The sequence below is a fragment of the Pseudophryne corroboree genome, chromosome 1 (assembly GCF_028390025.1).
Source record: "Pseudophryne corroboree isolate aPseCor3 chromosome 1, aPseCor3.hap2, whole genome shotgun sequence".
NCBI lineage: Eukaryota > Metazoa > Chordata > Amphibia > Anura > Myobatrachidae > Pseudophryne > Pseudophryne corroboree.
Genome location: NC_086444.1, coordinates 751,732,991 through 751,755,769, shown reverse-complemented (window position 1 = coordinate 751,755,769; position 22,779 = coordinate 751,732,991). Strand labels below are relative to the sequence as shown.

The 22,779-nt window shown below is 46.6% G+C and overlaps 1 protein-coding gene across 5 annotated transcripts in view; it reads left to right on the top strand.

The window, feature by feature from the left end:
• The window catches only part of G3BP2 (G3BP stress granule assembly factor 2), a 224,714-nt gene that overhangs the window by 43,567 nt on the left and 158,368 nt on the right, over positions 1-22,779 (top strand). For all 5 annotated transcript variants that reach the window (XM_063916905.1, XM_063916914.1, XM_063916878.1 and 2 more), the window contains exon 3: positions 2,309-2,390. In XM_063916905.1, the coding sequence (XP_063772975.1) occupies positions 2,309-2,390 (82 nt within the window). The remainder of the gene's footprint in view (positions 1-2,308; positions 2,391-22,779) is intronic.

Genomic DNA, 22,779 nt, shown 5'->3' with positions numbered 1-22,779 from the left:
CTGTCCCCGAGGGCCAGGGTGTCTCTTCTGTGGTGGCTGCAGAGTGCTCATCTTCTCGAGGGCCGCAGGTTCGGCATACAGGACTGGGTCCTGGTGACCACGGATGCAAGCCTCCGCGGATGGGGGGCAGTCACTCAGGGAAGAAACTTCCAGGGGCTGTGGTCAAGTCAGGAGACTCGTCTGCACATAAACATACTGGAATTAAGGGCCATATACAACGCCCTGAGTCAAGCGGAGCCCTTGCTTCGAGACCAACCAGTGCTGATTCAGTCAGACAACATCACGGCAGTCGCCCATGTAAACCGACAGGGCGGCACAAGAAGCAGGGTGGCAATGGCGGAAGCCACAAGGATTCTTCGTTGGGCGGAGAATCACGTACAAGCACTGTCAGCAGTGTTCATTCCGGGAGTGGACAACTGGGAAGCAGACTTCCTCAACAGGCACGACCTCCACCCCGGAGAGTGGGGACTTCATCAAGAAGTCTTCGAGCAGATTGCAAATCGGTGGGAACGGCCACAGGTGGACATGATGGCGTCCCGCCTAAACAAAAAGCTAAAAAAATATTGCGCCAGGTCAAGGGACCCTCAGGCGATAGCTGTGGACGCACTGGTAACTCCGTGGGTGTTCCAGTCGGTATATGTGTTTCCTCCTCTTCCTCTCATACACAAGGTACTGAGAATAGTAAGAAAAAGAGGAGTGAGAACGATACTCATTGTTCCGGATTGGCCAAGAAGGACTTGGTACCCAGAACTTCAAGAGATGGTCACAGAGGACCCATGGCCTCTGCCTCTCAGACAGGACCTGTTGCAGCAGGGGCCCTGTCTGTTCCAAGAATTACCGCGGCTGCGTTTGAGGCCAGGAAGGCCCCTACAGAGGACTTCTCAGTTGGGTCGTTTTCTGCATTTCCTACAGTCAGGTGTGACTATGGGCCTCAAATTAGGGTCCATAAAGGTTCAGATCTCGGCCCTATCCGTTTTCTTTCAAAAAGAACTGGCTTCACTGCCTGAGGTTCAGACGTTTGTAAAGGGAGTGCTGCATATTCAGCCTCCTTTTGTGCCACCAGTGGCACCTTGGGATTTTAACGTTGTGTTGGATTTCCTGAAATCCCACTGGTTTGAGCCACTTCAGACCGTGGAGCTAAAATCTCACGTGGAAAGTGGTCATGCTATTGGCCTTAGCTTCGGCTAGGCGTGTGTCATAATTGGCGGCTTTGTAATGTAAAAGCCCCTATCTGATCTTCCAAATGGACAGGGCAGAATTGAGGACTCGTCCCCAATTTCTCCCTAAGGTGGTATCATCGTTTCATTTGAACCAACCTATTGTGGTGCCTGCGGCTACTAGGGACTTGGAGGATTCCAAGTTGCTGGACGTAGTCCGGGCTTTGAAAATTTATGTTTCCAGAACGGCGGGAGTCAGAAAGTCTGACTCGCTGTTTATTCTGTATGCAGCCAACAAGGTTGGCGCTCCTGCTTCGAAGCAGACTATTGCTCGCTGGATCTGTAGCACGATTCAGCTTCCTCACTCTGCTGCTGGATTGCCGCATCCAAAATCAGTAAAAGCCCATTCCACAAGGAAGGTGGGCTCTTCTTGGGCGGCTGCCCGAGGGGTCTCGGCTTTACAGCTTTGCCGAGCTGCTACTTGGTCGGGATCAAACACATTTGCTAAGTTCTACAAGTTTGATACCCTGGCTGAGGAGGACCTTGAGTTTGCTCATTCGGTGCTGCAGAGTCGTCCGCACTCTCCCGCCCGTTTGGGAGCTTTGGTATAACCCCCTTGGTCCTTACGGAGTCCCCAGCATCCACTAGGACGTCAGAGAAAATAAGAATTTACTCACCGGTAAGTCTATTTCTCGTAGTCCGTAGTGGATGCTGGGCGCCCGTCCCAAGTGCGGACTTCTTCTGCAATACGTGTATATAGTTATTGCTTACTAAAGGGTTATTGTTATGAGCCATCCGTTGATTGAGGCTCAGTTGTTGTTCATACTGTTAACTGGGTATGGTTATCACAAGTTATACGGTGTGATTGGTGTGGCTGGTATGAGTCTTACCCTGGATTCCAAATCCTTTCCTTGTAGTGTCAGCTCTTCCGGGCAGTTTCCCTAACTGAGGTCTGGAGGAGGGGCATAGAGGGAGGAGCCAGTGCACACCAGATAGTACCTAATCTTTCTTTTAGAGTGCCCAGTCTCCTCCGGAGCTCGTCTATTCCCCATGGTCCTTACGGAGTCCCCAGCATCCACTACGGACTACGAGAAATAGAATTACCGGTGAGTAAATTCTTATTTTTTGCCCTATTGTTTTTTCTGCCACAGGTTTTATGGAAGGAATTCTTCTTATGTGCATGGGGGGCTGGATCCCAGTGGAAAACCACAAGAAGCTGTGTATGGTCAGGCGGTATGTTCCAACTTACTGCTAAAGATTGCCTTTCAAATTATTATTATTTTTTTTTCTCTTTAGCTGTAACTTTTAATGACCCTAATATTGTTTTGGTATATGAAATTGTTTTTTGCTAGTTTAGATTATATGTGATCTGAAATAGTCCTACGAGATATATAGATGTGTCCCCTTAGCGGGTGCGTGCGAACACAGCAACACACTATCAATTGACAATGCACAGGATGCTGGCGCTGCAGGCGAGCATGGCAATGCTGCTATACGCAGCAACAACTTAAGAGGACGTATTTGTGTGCGTGTTGAGAGAGCTCTATAGATCTCTCTCTCACTCACTCTCTCTATCTGGGTGTGGAACAGGCAACCTCTGCTACAAAGTTGAGGTTGTGGAACCCCGTTTTATGTCACCGATCATATACCATGGCAAGACTGAGTACAGCAACAAGGTAGTTACACTGCATCAGCAAGGTTTCTCCCAGGCAAAGATTTCAAAGCAGCTGGGGTTTCAAGATGTGCTGTTCTTTTGAAGAAGCACAAAGACATGGGCTACGTTGAGGACCGTAGATGCAGTGGTTGGCTAAGGAAACTTAGTGCATCATAGGAAAGACACATATTGCTTACTTCCCTTTGAATATGAAAGCTGTCCAGCATTGCCGTCAGCTTAGACCTGGCAGAAACCAGTGGGACCCATGTACACCCATCTGGTTAGGAGAAGTCTGGTCAGAAGTGGACTTCATGGAAGAATTGCAGCAAAAAAGCCATACCTTCGATGTGGAAACAAGGCCAAGTAACTCAACTATGCACGGAAACATAGGAAACGGGTTGCAAAAAAACTGGCAGCAGGTGCTCTGCACTGATACTCAAATATATGGATTTAACAGAAGGCAGTTTGTATGCAGAAGGGCAGGAGTGTGGTACAATGAGTGTCTGCAGGCAACAGTGAAGCATGGTGGAGATTTCTTTCAAGTTTGAGGCTGCATTTCAGCAAATGGAGTTGGGGGTTTGGTCAGGATTAATGGTGTCCTCAGTGCTGAGAAATACAGTTATTTAGCAGTAATGCAATACCATCAGGGAGGGAGGCTTCTGATTTGGCTCCACATTTATTCTGCAGTACGACACGGATACCAAGCATACAGCCAATGTAATTAAAAACTGTTCAGCGTAAATAAGAACAAGAAGTCCTGGAAGTGATGATATGGCCCCCACAGAGACCTGTTCTCAACATTGAGTCTGTCTGGGATTACATGAAGAGACAGAAGGATTTGAGCAAGCCTAGATCCACAAAAGATGTTTGGAACAACCTCCTTTAGAGTTCCTTCAAAAACTGAGGAAGTGTTTCTAGAAGAATTGATGCTGTACATGTATTAAATATTGCTATAACCATTTATGCAAGCTGACTTTGTTTCAGTTAAGATTTCACCAAGCATTGAAAGTTGTTAAATGGAAAATTGTTTAAATATATACTTGTAAGGATAAACTGATACAGGTTGAGTATCCCTAATCCAAAATGCTTGGGACCAGAAGTATTTTGGATATTGGATTTTTCCATATTTTGGAATAATTGCATACCATAATGGGATATCATGGCAATGGGACCTAAGTCTAAGCACAGAATGTATTTATGTTTCATATACAACTTATACACACAGCCTGAAGGTAATTTTAACCAATATTTTTAATAACTTTGTGAATTAAACAAAGTGTGTGTACATTCACACAAGTCATTTATGTTTCATATACAGGTTGAGTATCCCTTATCCAAAATGCTTGGGACCAGAGGTATTTTGGATATCGGATTTTTCGGTATTTTGGAATAATTGCATACCATAATGAGATATCATGGTGATGGGACCTAAATCTAAGCACTGAATGCATTTGTTTCATATACACCTTATACACACAGCCTGAAGGTAATTTTAGCCGATATTTTTTATAACTTTGAGCATTAAACAAAGTGTGTCTACATTCACACAATTAATTCATGTTTCATATACACCTTATACACACAGCCTGAAGGTCATTTAATACAATATTTTTAATAACTTTGTGTATTAAACACAGTTTGTGCACATTGAGCCATTGAGCCATCAAAAAACAAAAGTTTCACTATCTCACTCACTCAAAAAAGTCCGTATTTCGGAATATTCCGTATTTCGGAATATTTGGATATGGGATACTCAACCTGTCCAACTAAAACACACAACCTGAAGGTCATTTAATACAATATTTTTATAACTTTGTGTATTAAACAACGTTTGTATACACTGAGCCATAGGAAAACAAAGGTTTCACTATCTCGCTCTCACTCAAAATTCCGTATTTCGAAATATTCCATATTTCGGAATATTTGGATATGGGATACTCCACCTGTATATTGATATTAACTCCCATAGTTGCTGAGGATGAGTATATCTTGTCCTTCGGTCATTATTCGCGATATCCAGCTGTTTTGATTGGCTGAAATTGCATCTGGGCTAATACTAATTCGTGAAAATGCAGAGTCTTTTGACAAAAAACAAATCTAGTTACAATTTATTTTTGTGCTGCAAAAATGTTGGTGGTGGAATGTTATCAGTTAAAAAAAAAAAAAAAAGTTCCAATATAAGCGGAGCTGTGAAGTGTGTTAATGGATGTTGGCTAAAAATGTAAATAAATACCTGAAATGACTCAAAATAGCACTTAAATAGAAACATTGCGTATGCTCCAGTTTTTATGAACCAACTTTTAAATCGTTTATCTCTTGATTTGAACTATTTTAAACATGTGAATCATGAAATGCTAAACCTTTTTTTTTGGCATCTGGTTTTTTTCTCTTTCATGCTGGACCATGGTGTGAACACTTTGGCTATTCAGTATGTTTTGCTTTTCTTTAGAGTGTATACAATTACTTGCGGTCCATTTTCGGCTGATGAAAACGGCCAGATATTGCTATTTTTGACCGATGGTCATTAACGTGGTATCCAGGCCAATTTTATCAGGCAAAATTGAACCCGCAACTATGCGATAACACAAGTGATCCAATTCAGTGTGTTATTGCAGCTCTGACGGATGCTTATTGTGGATTATGTGGGCATTTCTGAAAATAAATAAAACAAAAGCTCCCCGCACTATGAGACAGTAGAAGACTGCTTATAGGTTCGCTGGGGGCTACTGAATTAGGCCCGATACGGAGCGCTCCTACTCGCGCCCCACCCCCACCTCCCAATGCTGGCGCTTATTAGGGATTAGCCTTCAGGTGCCTCATGCACCTGAAGGCTAATCCCTAATAAGCGCCAGCATTGGGGGGTGGGGTGGGGCGGGGCGCGAGTAGGAGCGCTCCGTATCGGGCCTAATTCAGTAGCCCCCAGCGAACCTATAAGCAGGTCTTCTACTGTCTCATAGTGCGGGGAGCTTTTGTTTTATTTATTTTCAGAAATGCCCACAGGAGAGGTTGCATTTCTTTGGTACTGCATCAGCAGTTTTGTTGAAATTTTCTTCCTCTCTAGCAGCATACACAATAGGGTTAATCCACCAGTCCTCCGGAGGTACAGGGAAGATACAGATGTAGCCATGTTCATCTTGCTGTGATGCGACATGCCGGGCTGCAATTATTTGCAACTTGCAATCACTCCATTAATTCCTAATGGAATGAAAGAATCAGGACTGGAAAAAAAAATATATATAATAATAATAATAATAATAATAATTATTATTATTATTATTATTATATATTTTTTTTTTTTTGCATTCATGTTTTAATGTAAAGAAAATAATGTATTAGAAACCTCGATCAACCATGTTTAAATGCTGTCTAAGATTAATAATGTTAGTTTACATAATTAAATAAAATCTTTCTTTTTTTTTTAATGCTTATTATTCCTATTATATATGACTATATTATATGTAGATAGATTAAACCTATTAATACATACAAAGTACACTCATAGATGAAATTGAAAATACGAACAAGTTAATGTTAAGCATCAGTCTTGCTTAAGGTGCATACACACGTGACATCCGTGTGCCAATAAGATGCCGTTTTAAGAACCGAGTAAAACCGAATCCGCTCATCACTAGTTTTTATTAACATCTCAGCAAAGCTAACATGGCTACATTAATACATGCCTAGAGGATTTATAGGGCCAAAGCTGCCTCCTTTCTGTGTCTAAAATTCCTTCCCTCAGAACATGCATCCTATAATATGTTACTACTGAAATATTATTCTCACCTTTTAAAACTGGTGTATTGTGACATTGAGCATGATGACATCAAGCACATACAGAAAACGTTGTGAGCACTCATTTGACCACTGAAATCTGACAACTTCATTCAACACTGTGACGTTGCAGAAGCACATGAAACCATCCTCAGTTGTAGCTCAGTGTAGTAGAAATGGCCACAACCAAGGACAGGCTAAGCTGTAGGGAAATTATGTTCAGTAGTATTGTTTTTTAGTTGAGTTTTTTTTTTTTTTGTATTTGGTGTAGCTGAATGCACTGGTTAAAGGTTTGACATGAAGGAAATGATCTCTTGAGTCAGCTGAGAATCGTTATGAAGTCATAAACCTAGAATTGTCATTTACAGACACAAATTACCTGATACTATCCTCATGGAAAATTTGGCCAAATGACAGTACTAATGAGCAGGAACAGCCACCCTCTCACATGAAGGAGCTTATTAAATGGATGGCATTAGCTTTGATACTAAGAAATCGTTAAATCCATTGAAATTCAAAAGGTCACATCATTAGTTTTTACTTATGAAGAAAAAAAATCGGGTGTGCAGCAGAATTATTCTGATACATCTGATTTTATGAGGGAGCTCAGTTTTAGCTTTCTGTAAGTCCAATTTTAACATGTATTTAACAGACCATTTGACAGGTATCTATGAAGTAATGGGTATTGATGACTCTAAAAAAACTGTTTATGCAGGCGGCACTGTTAAAGAGATCATTGAGGAATTGTCCCAGACAAGCAACTCTTCAATGCTGGTCATACTGTGTGTACTACTACTCTTCTGAGGAGACTAGTATCTTGAAAACCATACCAGAAGTAGTAACAGCAATAGTTCAACTATCCAGATAGCAACTGTTGAAGATGATCAGAAGAGTATTATACATACTGTACATCCATGAATTGTTAATTTTTAGTCTAAAAATAAACTTCTTGGGATCACACTACCATGGTCATCAATCTTTGGCCGACAGATGTCCCAATTCTGTGGTCAAGCAGTCTGCATTGTCATTCTTGGTCTCTGTCCACGTCAGTGTCTGGTACCAGTCCATCTTCTGCTTCAGGTTGGTCTCAGACTGGTGGAGCCTACCAAAATCTTGCAGAAGTTTTAATTCTTTACAGTACCTGACCCAACCATATTTCTCTAACATCCATAAGGGATACCGGGGTTCACTTAGTACAATGGGGTATAGATGGGGGTCCAAAGGAGCCGGTGCACTTTAAATTCCTTCATCTGGGTGTGCTGGCTCCTCCCCTCTATGCCCCCTCCTACAGCCACTTTCTCTAACGTCCTAGTGGATGCTGGGGACTCCGTAAGGACCATGGGGAATAGACGGGCTTCGCAGGAGACATGGGCACTTTAAGAAAGAATTTAGATACTGGTGTGCTCTGGCTCCTCCCTCTGTCCCTCCTCCAGACCTCAGTTTGAATCTGTGCCCGGACGAGCTGGGTGCTGTTCAGTGAGCTCTCCTGAGCTTGCTGTAAGAAATTATTTTGTTAGGTTTTTTATTTTCAGGGAGCTCTGCTGGCAACAGACTCCCTGCATCGTGGGACTGAGGGGAGAGAAGCAGCCCTACTCTCTGAAGATAGGTCCTTCTTCTTAGGCTACTGGACACCATTAGCTCCAGATGGATCGTACACAGGATCTCACCCTCGTCGTCCGATCCCAGAGCCGCGACGCCGTCCCCCTCGCAGAGCCGGAAGACCGAAGCCGGGTGAGCATAAGAAGCAAGAAGACTTCGAAATCAGCGGCAGAAGACTCCAGTCTTCACTGAGGTAGCGCACAGCACTGCAGCTGTGCGCCATTGCTCCCACACACACCTCACATACTCCGGTCACTGTAAGGGTGCAGGGCACGGGGGGGGGGGGGGCGCCCTGGGCAGCAATTAGGACCTCTTTGGCAAATGTTTAGCATATAAACAGTTGGGCACTGTATATATGTATGAGCCCCCCCGCCAAGTAAATGTATATTTAAGCGGGACGTAAGCCTGCCGTCGAGGGGGCGGGGCTTCTTCCTCAGCACTCACCAGCGCCATGTTTTTTCTCCACAGCACCGCTGAGAGGAAGCTCCTCAGCCTCTCCCCTGCGGATACACGGTAGAAGTGGGTAAAAAGAGAGGGGGGGGCACATAATTAGGCGCAAAAATCAATATAAACAGCAGCTACTGGGTTAACATTAAGTGACTGTGTTATTCCTGGGTTAATAGCGCTGGGGTGTGTGCTGGCATACTCTCTCTCCGTCTCTCCAAAGGGCCTTGTGGGGGAATTGTCTTCAGATGAGCATTCCCTGAGTGTGTGGTGTGTCTGTACGTGTGTGTCGATATGTCTGAGGTAAAAGGCTCCCCCAAGGAGGAGATGGAGCAAATGTGTGTGTGTGAGGGGTGTCTCAGTCGACAACGCTGACACCTGTTTGGATATGTGTAATTAAGTGCTAAGGTGAATTTATTGCACAAAAGATTAGAGAACAGACAGGGAATCTACCCATGTCTGTCCCTATGTCGCAGAGACCTTCAGAGTCTCTCAATGCTCACTATCCAAAATAATAGACACTGATATCGACACAGGGTCTTACTCCAGTGTCGACTACGATAATGCAAAGTTACAGCCAAAAATGGCAGGAAAGTATTCAATATATGATTATTGTAATAAGATGATTTGCATATCACTGAGGACTCATCTGTCCCTGACACAAGGGTACACATGTTTAAGGGGAAGAAAGCTGAGGTAAATTTCCCTCCTCTCATGATGAAAAAGAGCGGGAATCTCCAGACAAGAGACTGCAGTTTCCCACAAAGAATTCTCATGGAGTATCCTTTCCCTACTAGGGCCAGGATACGATAGGAATCTTCCCCTAGGGTGTCACATTTACACAAAAGGTAGCCCTGACTTAACAGCTATCCTCAGGGATTCTGCAGATAGCGTGCACATTCTGGTACAGTACTCAGACCGGCGATTGTGTCTGCATGGGTTTATAGCGCTGTAGCAGCGTGGACAGGTACCTTATCAGCAGAGATTGAGACCCTAGTATGTGTGTGTGTATATGTATATATATAGATAGATAGATATATATATAGATATTAAAGATGCTGTCTTAAGATAGATATAGATATATAGATATATATATATAAATAACATGCCCAAAGAGACATTAGTCTACTGGGTTCTTGAGTCAACGCTATGTCGATTTCTGCTTGACGTGTCCTGTAGAATATGCAATGGACAGGTGATGCCGACTTAAGAGGCATATGGAAGGCTGAGGATTGTGTGGAGAAGGGATCTCGGACCTGGTCTCCACAGCTATAGCTGGTAATTCTGATCTTTTGCCTTATATTCCTGCACAGCCTAGGAAAGCATGACATTATCATATGCAGCCTTTCGAATACAAAGAAACAAAGTCCGAGGTGCGTCCTTCCTTGGCAGGGGCAGAGGAAAGAAGCTGCACAACACAGCTAGTTCCCAGGAACAGAAGTCCTCCCCGGCCTCTACAAAATCCACCGCATGTCGCTGGGGCTCCACAGGCGGAACTAGGCCCGGTGGGGGCACGTCTACGTAATTTCAGCCACAAGTGGGTTCACTCCCTGTTGGAACCCTGGGCAATAGATATTGTGTCTCAGGGATACAAGCTGGACTTTGAGGAGATGCCCCCTCACCGACGGCCCTGCCGGCTTCCCCCCACGAGAGGGAAATAGTGTTAACTGCAATTCACAAATTGTATCTTCAACAGGTGGTGGTCAAGGTTCCCCTCCTTCAACAAGGGGTTATTATTCGACCATGTAGTAGTCCCGAAACCGGATGGTTTGGTCAGCCCCATATTGAATTTAAAATCCCTGAACATATACCTGAAAAGGTTCAAGTTCAAGATTGAATCGCTAAGAGCGGTCATCGCAAGCCTGAAAGGGGGAGATTTTATGGTGTCTCTGGACATAAAGGATGCATACCTTCATGTCCCCATTTATCCACCTCATCAGGCGTACCTCAGATTTGCGGTACAGGATTGTCATTACCAATTTCAGACGTTGCCGGTTGGTCTCTCCACGGCCCCGAGAATCTTCACCAAGGTAATGGCGGAAATGATGGTGCTCCTGCGGAAGCAAGGTGTCACAATTATCCCGTACTTGGACGATCTCATAAAAGCGAGATCAAGAGAGCAGTTGCTGAACAGCGTATCACTTTCTCTGGAAGTGTAACGGCAACACGGCGGGATTCTATATATTCCAAAGTCGCAGTTGGTTCCTACGGCTCATCTGCCTTTCCTAGGCATGATTCTAGACACAGACCAGAAAAGGGTTTATCTCCCGATAGAGAGAGCTCAGGAGCTCATGACACTGGTCAGGAATCTATTAAAACCAAAACAGGTGTCAGTGCATCACTGCACTCGAGTCCTGTGAAGGATGGTGGCATCATACGAGGCCATTCCCTTCGGCAGGTTCCATGCGAGGACCTTCCAATGGGACTTACTGGACAAGTGGTCCGGATCACATATTCAGATGCATCGGTTAATCACCCTGTCCCCCAGGGCCAGGGTGTCACTCCTGTGGTGGCTGCAGAGTTCTCACCTTCTGGAGGGACGCAGATTCGGAATTCAGGACTTGGTCCTGGTGACCACGGACGCTAGCCTCCGAGGGTGGGGAGCAGTCACACAGGGAAGAAATTTCCAAGGTCTGTGGTCAAGTCAAGAGACTTGCCTTCACATCAACATCCTGGAACTAAGGGCCGTATATAACGCCCTACGTCAAGCGGAGCACTTGCTTCGCGACCAACCGGTTCTTAATCAGTCAGACAACATCACCGCAGTGGCTCAGGTGAACCGCCAAGGCGGCACAAGGAGCAGAGTGGCGATGGCAGAAGCCACCAGAATTCTTTGCTGGGCGGAGAATCACGTAAGCGCTCTGTCAGCAGTGTTCATCCCGGGAGTGGACAACTGGGAAACAGACTTCCTCAGCAGACACGACCTCCACCCGGGAGAGTGGGGACTTCATCAGGAAGTCTTCACACAGATCACATATCGGTGGGAACTGCCACAGGTGGACATGATGGCATCCCGCCTCAACAAAAAACTACAGAGGTATTGCGCCAGGTCAAGAGACCCTCAAGTAATAGCGGTAGACACCCTGGTGACACCGTGGGTGTTCCAGTCGGTCTAGGTATTTCCTCCTCTTCCTCTCATTCCCAAGGTGCTGAGGATAATAAGAAAAGGAGGAGTGAGAACAATCCTCATTGTTCCAGATTGGCCACGAAGGACCTGGTATCCAGATCTGCAAGAAATGCTCACAGAGGACCTGTGGCCTCTTCCTCTAAGACAGGACCTGTTGCAACAGGGGCCCTGTCTGTTCCAAGTCTTACCGTGGCTGCGTTTGACGGCATGGCGGTTGAACGCCGGATCCTAGCAGAAAAGGGCATTCCGGACGAGGTCATTCCTAAGCTGATAAAGGCTAGGAAGGACGTGACCGCTAAACCTCATCACCGTATATGGCGAAAATATGTTTCTTGGTGTGAGGCCAGGAATGCTCCTACAGAGGAATTCCAGCTGGGCCGTTTCCTTCACTTCCTACAGTCAGGAGTGAATTTGGGCCTAAAATTGGGCTCCATTAAGGTCCAGATTTCGGCCCTATCCATTTTCTTTCAATTAGAGTTGGCTTCTCTACCAGAAGTTCAGATGTTTGTAAAGGGTGTGCTGCATATTCAGCCTCCTTTTGTGCCTCCAGTGGCACCTTGGGATCTTAACGTAGTGTTAAGTTTCCTGAAATCACACTGGTTTGAACCACTTAAAACGGTGGCGTTAAAATATCTCACGTGGAAGGTGGTCATGCTATTAGCCTTGGCTTCGGCTAGGCGTGTGTCAGAATTAGCAGCTTTGTCACATAAAAGCCCCCATCTGGTTTTCCATATGGATAGAGCAGAATTGCGGACCCGTCCACAATTTCTGCCAAAAGTGGTGTCATCTTTTCATATGAACCAACCTATTGTGGTGCCTGTGGCTACTCGTGACTTGGAGGATTCCGAGTTACTGGATGTGGTCAGGGCTTTGAAGGTTTATGTAGCCAGAACGGCTAGAGTCAGGAAAACGGAGTCGCTGTTTATCCTGTATGCATCCAACAAGCTGGGTGCTCCTGCTTCAAAGCAGACTATGGCTCGCTGGATCTGTAACACGATTCAGCAGGCTCATTCTGCGGCTGGATTGCCGCTGCCAAAATCAGTTAAAACCCATTCCACTAGGAAGGTGGGCTCTTCTTGGGCGGCTGCCCGAGGGGTCTCGGCATTACAGCTATTCCGAGCTGCTACTTGGTCAGGTTCAAACACTTTTGCAAAGTTCTACAAGTTTGATACCCTGGCTGATGTGGACCTATTGTTTGCTCAATCGGTGCTGCAGAGTCATCCGCACTCTCCCGCCCGTTTGGGAGCTTTGGTATAATCCCCATGGTCCTTACGGAGTCCCCAGCATCCACTAGGACGTTAGAGAAAATAAGATTTTACTTACCGGTAAATCTATTTCTCGTAGTCCGTAGTGGATGCTGGGCGCCCGTCCCAAGTGCGGACTTTTTCTGCAATACTTGTATATAGTTATTGCTGCAATAAGGGCTATGTTATTGTTGCATCAGGGTTGTACTGATGCTCTGTTGTTGTTCATACTGTTGACTGGGTAAGTTTATCACGAGTTATACGGTGTGATTGGTGTGGCTGGTATGTATCTTGCCCTGGATTACCAAAATCCTTTCCTTGTACGGTCAGCTCTTCTGGGCACAGTTTCTCTAACTGAGGTCTGGAGGAGGGACATAGAGGGAGGAGCCAGAGAACACCAGAATCTAAATTCTTTTTTAAAGTGCCCATGTCTCCTGCGGAGCCTGTCTATTCCCCATGGTCCTTACGGAGTCCCCAGCATCCACTACGGACTACGAGAAATAGATTTACCGGTAAGTAAAATCTTATTTTTTTTTAAAAATGGAGAGGATGCACACTCTGGAGCTCCAGAAGATTTTTTTTCTTCAATATTTTTTTTTTTTTTTTTTTTAACTTTATTATTTTCTGTATACTGTTTGAGCAACAGTATACCTGCACCGTGGGAGTTGGGGGTTGGGGGGGGGGGGGGGTGCGGTTACCGGCCTCTTAAGGCGTCAGCTGCTTCCCCGCTGCAGGACCACCGACCTGAGCGGTAGTTGGTACCACAGGGCATTGTGCCTTGGCAAACGCAGTTGACGCACACCCCTAACATAGCCTGAAGGTGAGAAGAATGGTGAGCATAAACCGGGGGGCCCCGCTAGGAGAGTCCCCTGGTTCTTGGTGCGGTGCAACACGGAGGCGGCATACGGAACACTCCCTGTGTACACTGGCAGCGGTGGTGAAAAACCAGCATTTATGTGATGTTTTACACAGTACAGGAGACTTTGCAAGTATAAATAACTACATAGCTCCGGCGCCATTATAGGGGGCGGCGTTTCCTCAGAGCGGGTCCAGGTACGTTTTGGCACTTTCCTCTGTTTACAGCTGCAGCAGCAAGGACGCACAGCTCCTCCAGACACTCAATACAGGGGTATAAATAGGGGGAGAGCCGCTATTGTTCACTCTATAGTGTCCTGAAAAGGACAAAAACTCGTGTGTTTCACCGTGACACACACACACACACACACACACACACACACACACACACACACACACACACACACACTCTAACTATATATATATATATATATATATATATATATATATATATATATATATATATATATTTATATTTATTTATTGCAGTCTCACGGAGTCTGACAAGCTTAGGTGTGCTGTTCCTCTCTGTCTCCTCACCACATACATTAAGACAGGCTTGCTATTGTAATACTTTTATGTGTTGTCAACTGTAAACATGGTAGAACACCAATTATGCCGTGTATGTCACACCAGATTCTCTCCCTCTACAGCTGGTTCCCTATCATGTGAACAATGCAGTCAGTCCTCCCAAGGTAGTGGGGGGAGGGTCAGGAGCCATCCTGGCTCGGTGCCATAAAAACTAAGATGGCAGATATGTAATTTCAGCTCACTGCAAAAACACAACAGCTGCAGCAGGCTGTTGCAGACCTAGCTGCAAAGGCAGATGATAAACAACCCCCTCCCTAGCTCAGGACCACATAAACGTGGGCTGCCTGATTTACTCTCAGATTCTGAGGAAGAGGTATAGGAGGAGGGGGGAGGAATTGGATTCCGCTACGTAGGATTCAGCTTCTGCACAGGGTATTGAGCCCCTCATACTGGTTATAAGGGATGTGTTCAAAATCCCTTTAGAGGATGCTGCAGGAACATAGTCATTTTTCTTAGCACTGAAAAAAACTCCGTGTCACTTTCCCTGATTCACCGGAATTAGATGACCTGTTTAATCAAGCCTGGAAAACTCCTGATAAAAAAATATCTGGTGACAAAAAGGTTTTTGCACACTTTCCCATTTGCCCCAGAAGGTAGGAAAAATTTGGGAAGAACCCCCAGCCATGGACGTATCGGTCTCCTGCCTCTCTAAGAAGGTGGTACTACCAGCTCCTGGCTCCTTTACACTAAAGGACCCTGGGGATAGGAAAATAGACTACACTAAAGTTTATTTACACAGAGGCTGGCGTAGCACAAAGGCCTGTGCTTGCGGGTTGCTAGATGACATATTGCATTCATACATGGGCTGCTCAAATTCAAGAGGGCCTTGCGGTAGATATGCCCCTGGTTACTACGGTAACCCTCCTAAAACACATCCAAGACACTGCAGGCATCCTTTGTGATTCTCTCAAGGAAATAGGCGCTCTTAATGCTAGGGCTACTGCCATGGCAGTGTCGGCGCGCAGAGCCCTATTGCTGCGTCCGTGGATAGCAGACGCAGATTCCAAGCGCAGTGTGGAGTCCCTCCCCTTCTTGGGGGAGTGGCTGTTCGGGGTTGAGTTGGATACGTGGATTTCTAAGGTTACTGCAGGGAAATCCGCGTTTCTCCCCTCGGCCCAGCAGGCTAGATGTTCCTACCCGCACTGTGTACCCAGTCCTTTCGGTCTAACAAATTTAGATCTATAGCCAGATGTGCCTCCACTGCGATTAGAGGCACCAGAGGTAAGAGAAGAAAACCAGCAGGTTCTCAGGAACAGAGCACCAGTTCAGCTTCCACTATGGCCTCAGCATGACTGTGCCCACCCACCCCAAGGGGGTCTCGCGGCTGAAGTGACGCAGTCGAGCTTCCACCTCATCTGGGAAAGCTCCTGCCAGGATGCCTGGGTAAAGGACCTCATTCCTCAGGGCTACAAGCTGGAGTTTGACTGCGCTCCTCCCCAACGATTTTTCAAATCAAACTTGCCAGCTTTGGAGGGTACACGAATTACGCTGCAACAGGCCATCCTAAAGTTGGTCCAGTCCCAAGTCATTGTTCCAGTGCCACTACAACAACAGGGAAAGGATTACTACTCCCACCTGTTCGTGGTACCAAAACCGGACGGTTCCGTAAGGCCCATTCTTAATCTAAAATCCTTGAACACTTACCTAAAGGTTTTTAAGTTCAAGATGGACTCTTTGCGAGCAGTGATTGTGGGTCTGGAAGAATGGGAGTTCATGGTCTCGCTGGATATAAAGGACACCTATCTGCATATCCATGTATTTGGCCACCTCACCAGGCTTACCTGCGGTTTGCCCTGCTTGAACGATCACTACCAGTTCCAGGCACTACCCTTCGGCCTGTCCACGGCTCCGAGGGTTTTCACGAAGGTGATGGCGGAGATGATGTTCCAGCTTCGGGTCCAGGGGGTTAATATTGTTCCTTATCTGGACGATCTCTTGGCAAAAGTGAGATCCAGGGAGCTTTTATTGCTCCATATAGGCCACACTATTCAGCTTCTGTTACACACCATGGGTGGATCATATATTTACAGAAGTCCCACCTGGAGCCAACTCAGCGGCTCCTGTGGCTGGCAATGTTTCTGTATACTGTCGCTCAAGAAGTGTTCCTCCCGGAGGACAAAGCGAGAACACTCCAGGAGATGGTCCGAATGGTTCTAAGGCCTACTCTAATATCCATTTATCTTTGTATAAGATTGTTGGGGAAAATGGTAGCCTCATACGAGGCGACCCAGTATGGAAGGTTCCATGCCAAAACATTTCAATTGGATCTCCTGAGCAAGTGGTCTGGCTCTTCAGATGCACCGGGATAATACGACGGTCACCTCAGGCCGGTATTTCTCTCCTGTGGTGGCTACAGTCCTCAAACCTACTGGAAGGTCGAAGTTTCTGGATTCAGGATTGGATCCTCCTCACGACAGATGTGAGTCTGAGAGAATGGGGAGCTATCACCCAAGGGGCTCAGTTCTAGGGCAGGTGGTCAGCCCACGAAGCCCTACTTCCAATCAACATTCTGGAACTTTTGGCGATCTACAATACTCTGCTTCAGGCCTCTCCTCTACTCAAGGATCACGTGATCCAGATTCAGTCAGACAACGCCACGGCGGTGGCTTACATAATTCGACAAGGAGGGACAAAAAGCAGAGCTTGTATGCGAGAAGTGTCTAAGATACTCCTCTGGGCAGAAAGAAATGCAAGAGTGGATAACTGTGATGCGGACTTCCTTAGTCGTCACGATCTCCGCATGGTAGAGTGGGGTCTCCACCATCAGGTTTTTCAGCAGATCATCGACTGGCGGGGCTGCCCACAAATAGACATGCTTTCTCGACTCAACAAGAAGCTTCACTGGTATTGCTCACGAACCAGGGACCCTCAGACGGGGGCAGTGGATGCTTTGACGTCGCCTTGGCCTTACCAGCTGGTCTATCTGTTTCCTCTTATTCCATTGCTCTCAAGGGTGCTAAAGTGAATCAGGAATCAGAGTCCAGGCAATTCTGATTCCCCTGGATCTAGACATCTCCGAAGACCCTTGGCCTCTGCCAATGAGAAGAGATCTTCAACAAGGACAGTTAGTCTACCTGGACTTACGGCGACTTCGTTTAATGGCATGGAGAGTGAGCGGAACATCCTAGCTCACAAAGGCCTTTCAAAAAAGGTTATTGCTACCATGGTTCAAGCCAGGAAACCGGTGACGTCAAAACACTATCATCTAAGAATGCCAAATTGATTTCTCACAAATATTTAAAATGCCCGCTCTAATATATATTGCAGACGCCAGGCGCATCTTTATTACCATATACGATAAAAGTGCGCTGTATATCGCAAAACACTGTATCCCATAAGAGAAAAAAGTACACCCACACATTATCTGAGTTCCAAAGTATGTATTTACTATTAAAAGGATATGGATTCAATATATATTACAAAGTACAGTATACCTATAGTTACATGAATACAACTCGTACAGCAAGCAGTTAAAACATAGTTACATACAATTACATAGAGTTACAGGCCAGCGATACAATACCATTCCCCTCAATGCTTATATCTCTCTCTTTCTGTAAAATCATGCCGGGACTCCATCTTACGCTGAGACCAAAACAGGAACTGAGCTGGCAGCAAGTCCATCATCCTCTGAGACCAAAAAGCCACTGAGCTCCTTTGTGATCAATGTGTTACCTAGTTTCTGGGGGAGGGATTCACGATGGGTCACCAGTTTCTTTGTATATGGTAATCAGATTCAGCCTTGAAGACATCCAAAGGGCTGGCCTGAGTTGCCTGTCCACTACCTGTTTGGAACTTCTATTGGTCTAATAAAAGTGATTTTAGCTTTTATACATGTAATCAGAACTTTCTCTGACGTCCTAGTGGATGCTGGGAACTCCGTAAGGACCATGGGGAACAGCGGCTCCGCAGGAGACAGGGCACATCTAAAGAAAGCTTTAGGATCACCTGGTGTGCACTGGCTCCTCCCCCTATGACCCTCCTCCAAGCCTCAGTTAGATTTTCTGTGCCCGACGAGAAGGGTGCACACTAGGGGCTCTCCTGAGCTCTTTGTGAAAGTTTTAGTTTAGGTTTATTATTTTCAGTGAGACCTGCTGGCAACAGGCTCACTGCATCGAGGGACTAAGGGGAGAAGAAGCGAACTCACCTGCGTGCAGAGTGGATTGGGCTTCTTAGGCTACTGGACATTAGCTCCAGAGGGACGATCACAGGTTCAGCCTGGATGGGTCACCGGAGCCGCGCCGCCGGCCCCCTTACAGAGCCAGAAGAGCGAAGAGGTCCGGAAAAATCGGCGGCAGAAGGCTTTCCTGTCTTCAGATAAAGGTAGGCGCACAGCACCGCAGCTGTGCGCCATTGCTCTCAGCACACTTCACACTCCGGTCACTGAGGGTGCAGGGCGCTGGGGGGGCAGCGCCCTGAGACGCAATAAATCGATAGAAAACCTTTTATGGCTAAAATAAATGCATCACATATAACTCCTGGGCTATATGGATGCATTTAACCCCTGCCAAAACATACAAGAAAACGGATGATAATGACGCCGAGAAAGGGGCGGAGCCTATCTCCTCAGCACACTGGCGCCATTTTCCCTCACAGCTCAGTTGGAGGGAAGCTTCCTGGCTCTCCCCTGCAGTCACTACACTACAGAAAGGGGTTAAAAAAGAGAGGGGGGCACAAATTAGGCGCAGTATAAACAATACAGCAGCTATAAAGGGAAAAACACTTATATAAGGTTATCCCTGTATATATATAGCGCTCTGGTGTGTGCTGGCAAACTCTCCCTCTGTCTCCCCAAAGGGCTAGTGGGGTCCTGTCCTCTATCAGAGCATTCCCTGTGTGTGTGCTGTGTGTCGGTACATTTGTGTCGACATGTATGAGGAGAAAAATGATGAGGAGACGGAGTAGAGTGTCTGTAATAGTGTTGTCACCCCCTGGGGGGTCGACACCTGAGTGGATGTACTGTTGAAATTGCGTGACAGTGTCAGCTTTGTATAAAAGACAGTGGTTGACATGAGACAGCCGGCTACTCAGCTTGTGCTTGTCCAGACGTCTCATACAGGGGCTCTAAAGCGCCCGTTACCTCAGATACAGACGCCGACACGGATACTGACTCCTGTGTCGACGGTGAAGAGACAACCGTGATTTCCAATAGGGCCACACATTGCATGATTGAGGCAATGGAAAAAGTTTACACTCTTCTGATAATATAAATACCACCAAAAAAAGGGGTATTATGTTTGGTGAGGAAAAACTTCCTGTAGTTTTCCTGAATCTGAGAAATAAAATGAGGTGTGTGATGATGCGTGGGTTTCCCCCCGATAACAATTGATAATTTCTAAAAAGTTATTGGCAGTATACCTTTTCCCGCCAGAGGTTAGGGTGCGTTGGGAAACACCCCCTAGGGGGGATAAGGCGCTCACACGCTTGTAAGAACAAGGGCTCTACCCTCTCTGGAGATGGCCGCCCTTAGGGATCCTGCTGATAGAAAGCAGGAGGGTATCCTAAAATGTATTTACACACATACTGGTGTTATACTGCGACCAGCAATAGCCTCAGCCTGGATGTGCAGTGCTGGGTTGGCGTGGTCGGATTCCCTGACTGGAAATATGATATCCTAGATAAGGACCGTATATTATTGCCTATAGAGCAATTAAAAGATGCATTTCTATATATGCATGATGCACAGCGGAATATTTGCCGACTGGCATCAAGTATAAGTGCGTTGTCCAATTATACCAGTAAAGTGGTCAGGTGATGCGGATTCCAAACGGCATTTGGAAGTATTGCCTTAACAAAAAAGGGGGGATGTACCCCAGGTCGCCCCTCAAAATAAGACGCCGTATTATCAGGCGCAGTCCTGGTTGGCAAGCGGACAAAAGGGTTCCTCTTTTCTGCTCGTGACAGAGGGAGAGGAAAATGGCTGCAGAGATCAGCCAGTTCCAAGGAACAGAAACTCTTTTCCGCCTCTGCCAAGCCCTCAGTATGACGCTAGGGCTTTACAAGTTCAGGCACGGTGGGGTCCCGTTCTCAATGAATTTCAGTGCGCAGTGGGCTCACTCGCAAGTAGACCCCTGGATCCTTCAGGTAATATTTCAGGGGTACAAATTGGAATTCGAGACGTATCCCCCTCGCCGTTTCCAAAGGTCTGTTTTACCGACGTCTCCCGCTGACAGGGAGGCAGTTTTGGAAACCATTCACAAGCTGTATTCCCAGCAGGTGATAATCAAGATACCCCTCCTGCAACAGGGAACAGGGTATTATTCCACACTATTGTGGTACCGAAGCCAGACGGCTCGGTGAGACCGATTTTAAAATCTAAAATCTTTGAACACTTGCATACAGAGGTTCAAATTCAAAATTGAGTCACTCAGAGCAGTGATTGCAAACCTGGAAGAAGGGGACTACATGATGTCTCGGGACATCAAGGATGCTTACCTTCATGTCAAAATTTACCCTTTTCACCAAGGGTATTTCAGGTTATGGTACAGAACTGTCACTATCGGTTCGGACGCTGCCGTAGGGATGGTCCACGGCACCCCGGGTCTTTACCAAGGTAATGGCCGAAATGATATCCCTTCGAAGGAAGGAAATTTTAGTTATCCCTTACTTGGACGATTCCCTGATAAGGGTAAGATCCAGGGAACACTTGGAAGTCGGTGTAGCACTATCTCAGGTAGTGTTGCGGCAGCACGATTGGATTCTCAATATTCCAAAATCGCAGCTGGTTCCGACGACTTGTCTTCTGTTCCTAGGGATGATCCTGGACACAGTCCAGAAAGAAGGTGTTTCTCCCGGAGGAGAAAGCCAGGGAGTTATCCGAGCTAGTCAGGAACCTCCTAAAACCGAACCAAGTCTCGGTGCATCAATGCACAAGGGTTCTGGGTAAAAATGGTGGCTTCCTACGAAGCAATCCCATTCGGCAGATTCCACGCAAGACTTTCCAGTGGAACCTACTGGACAAATGGTCCGGGTCGCATCTTCAGATGCTTCAGCGGATAACCCTGTCACCGGGGACAAGGGTATCCCTCCTGTGGTGGTTGCAGAGTGCTCATCTTCTAGAGGGCCGCAGATTCGGCATTCGGGACTGGGTCCTGGTGGCCACGGATGCCAGCCTGCGAGGCTGGGGAGCAGTCACACAGGGAAGGAATTTCCAGGGCTTATGGTCAAGCCTGGAGACATCTCTTCATATAAACATTCTGGAACTAAGGGCCATTTACAATGCCCTAAGTCAAGCGAAACCCCTGCTTCAGGGTCAGGCGGTATTGATCCAATCGGACAACATCACGTCAGTCGCCCACGTAAACAGACAGGGCGGCACGGGAAGCAGGGGGGCAATGGCAGAAGCTGCAAGGATTCTTCGCTGGGCGGAAGATCATGTGATAGCACTGTCAGCAGTGTTCATTCCGGGAGTGGACAACTGGGAAGCAGACTTCCTCAGCAGACACGATCTACACCCGGGAGAGTGGGGACTTCATCCAGAAGTCTTCCACATGATTGTGAACCGTTGGGAAAAACCAAAGGTGGATATGATGGCGTCCCGCCTCAACAAAAAACTGGACAGGTATTGCGCCAGGTCAAGAGACCCTCAGGCAATAGCTGTGGACGCTCTGGTAACACCGTGGGTGTTCCAGTCAGTGTATGTGTTCCCTCCTCTGCCTCTCATACCAAAAGTACTGAGAATTATACGGCAAAGGGGAGTAAGAACGATACTCGTGGCTCCGGATTGGCCAAGAAGAACTTGGTATCCGGAACTTCAAGAGATGCTCACGGACGAACCGTGGCCTCTACCTCTAAGAAAGGACCTGCTCCAGCAGGGGCCTTGTCTGTTCCAAGACTTACCGCGGCTGCGTTTGACGGCTTGGTGGTTGAACGCCGGATCCTGAAGGAAAAAGGCATTCCAGATGAAGTCATCCCTACCCTGGTCAAGGCCAGGAAGGACGTAACCGCAAAACATTATCACCGCATTTGGCGAAAATATGTTGCGTGGTGGGAGGCCAAGAAGGCCCCTACAGAGAAATTTCAACTGGGTCGTTTCCTCCATTTCCTGCAAACAGGACTGTCTATGGGCCTAAAATTAGGGTCCATTAAGGTTCAATTTTCGGCCCTGTCGATTTTCTTCCAAAAGGAACTGGCTTCAGTGCCTGAAGTTCAGACATTTGTAAAAGGGGTACTGCATATACAGCCTCCTTTTGTGCCTCCAGTGGCACCTTGGGATCTCAATGTTGTGTTGAGTTTCCTAAAGTCACATTGGTTTGAACCACTCACCACTGTGGACTTAAAATATCTCACATGGAAGGTGACGATGCTGTTAGCCCTGGCTTCAGCCAGGCGTGTGTC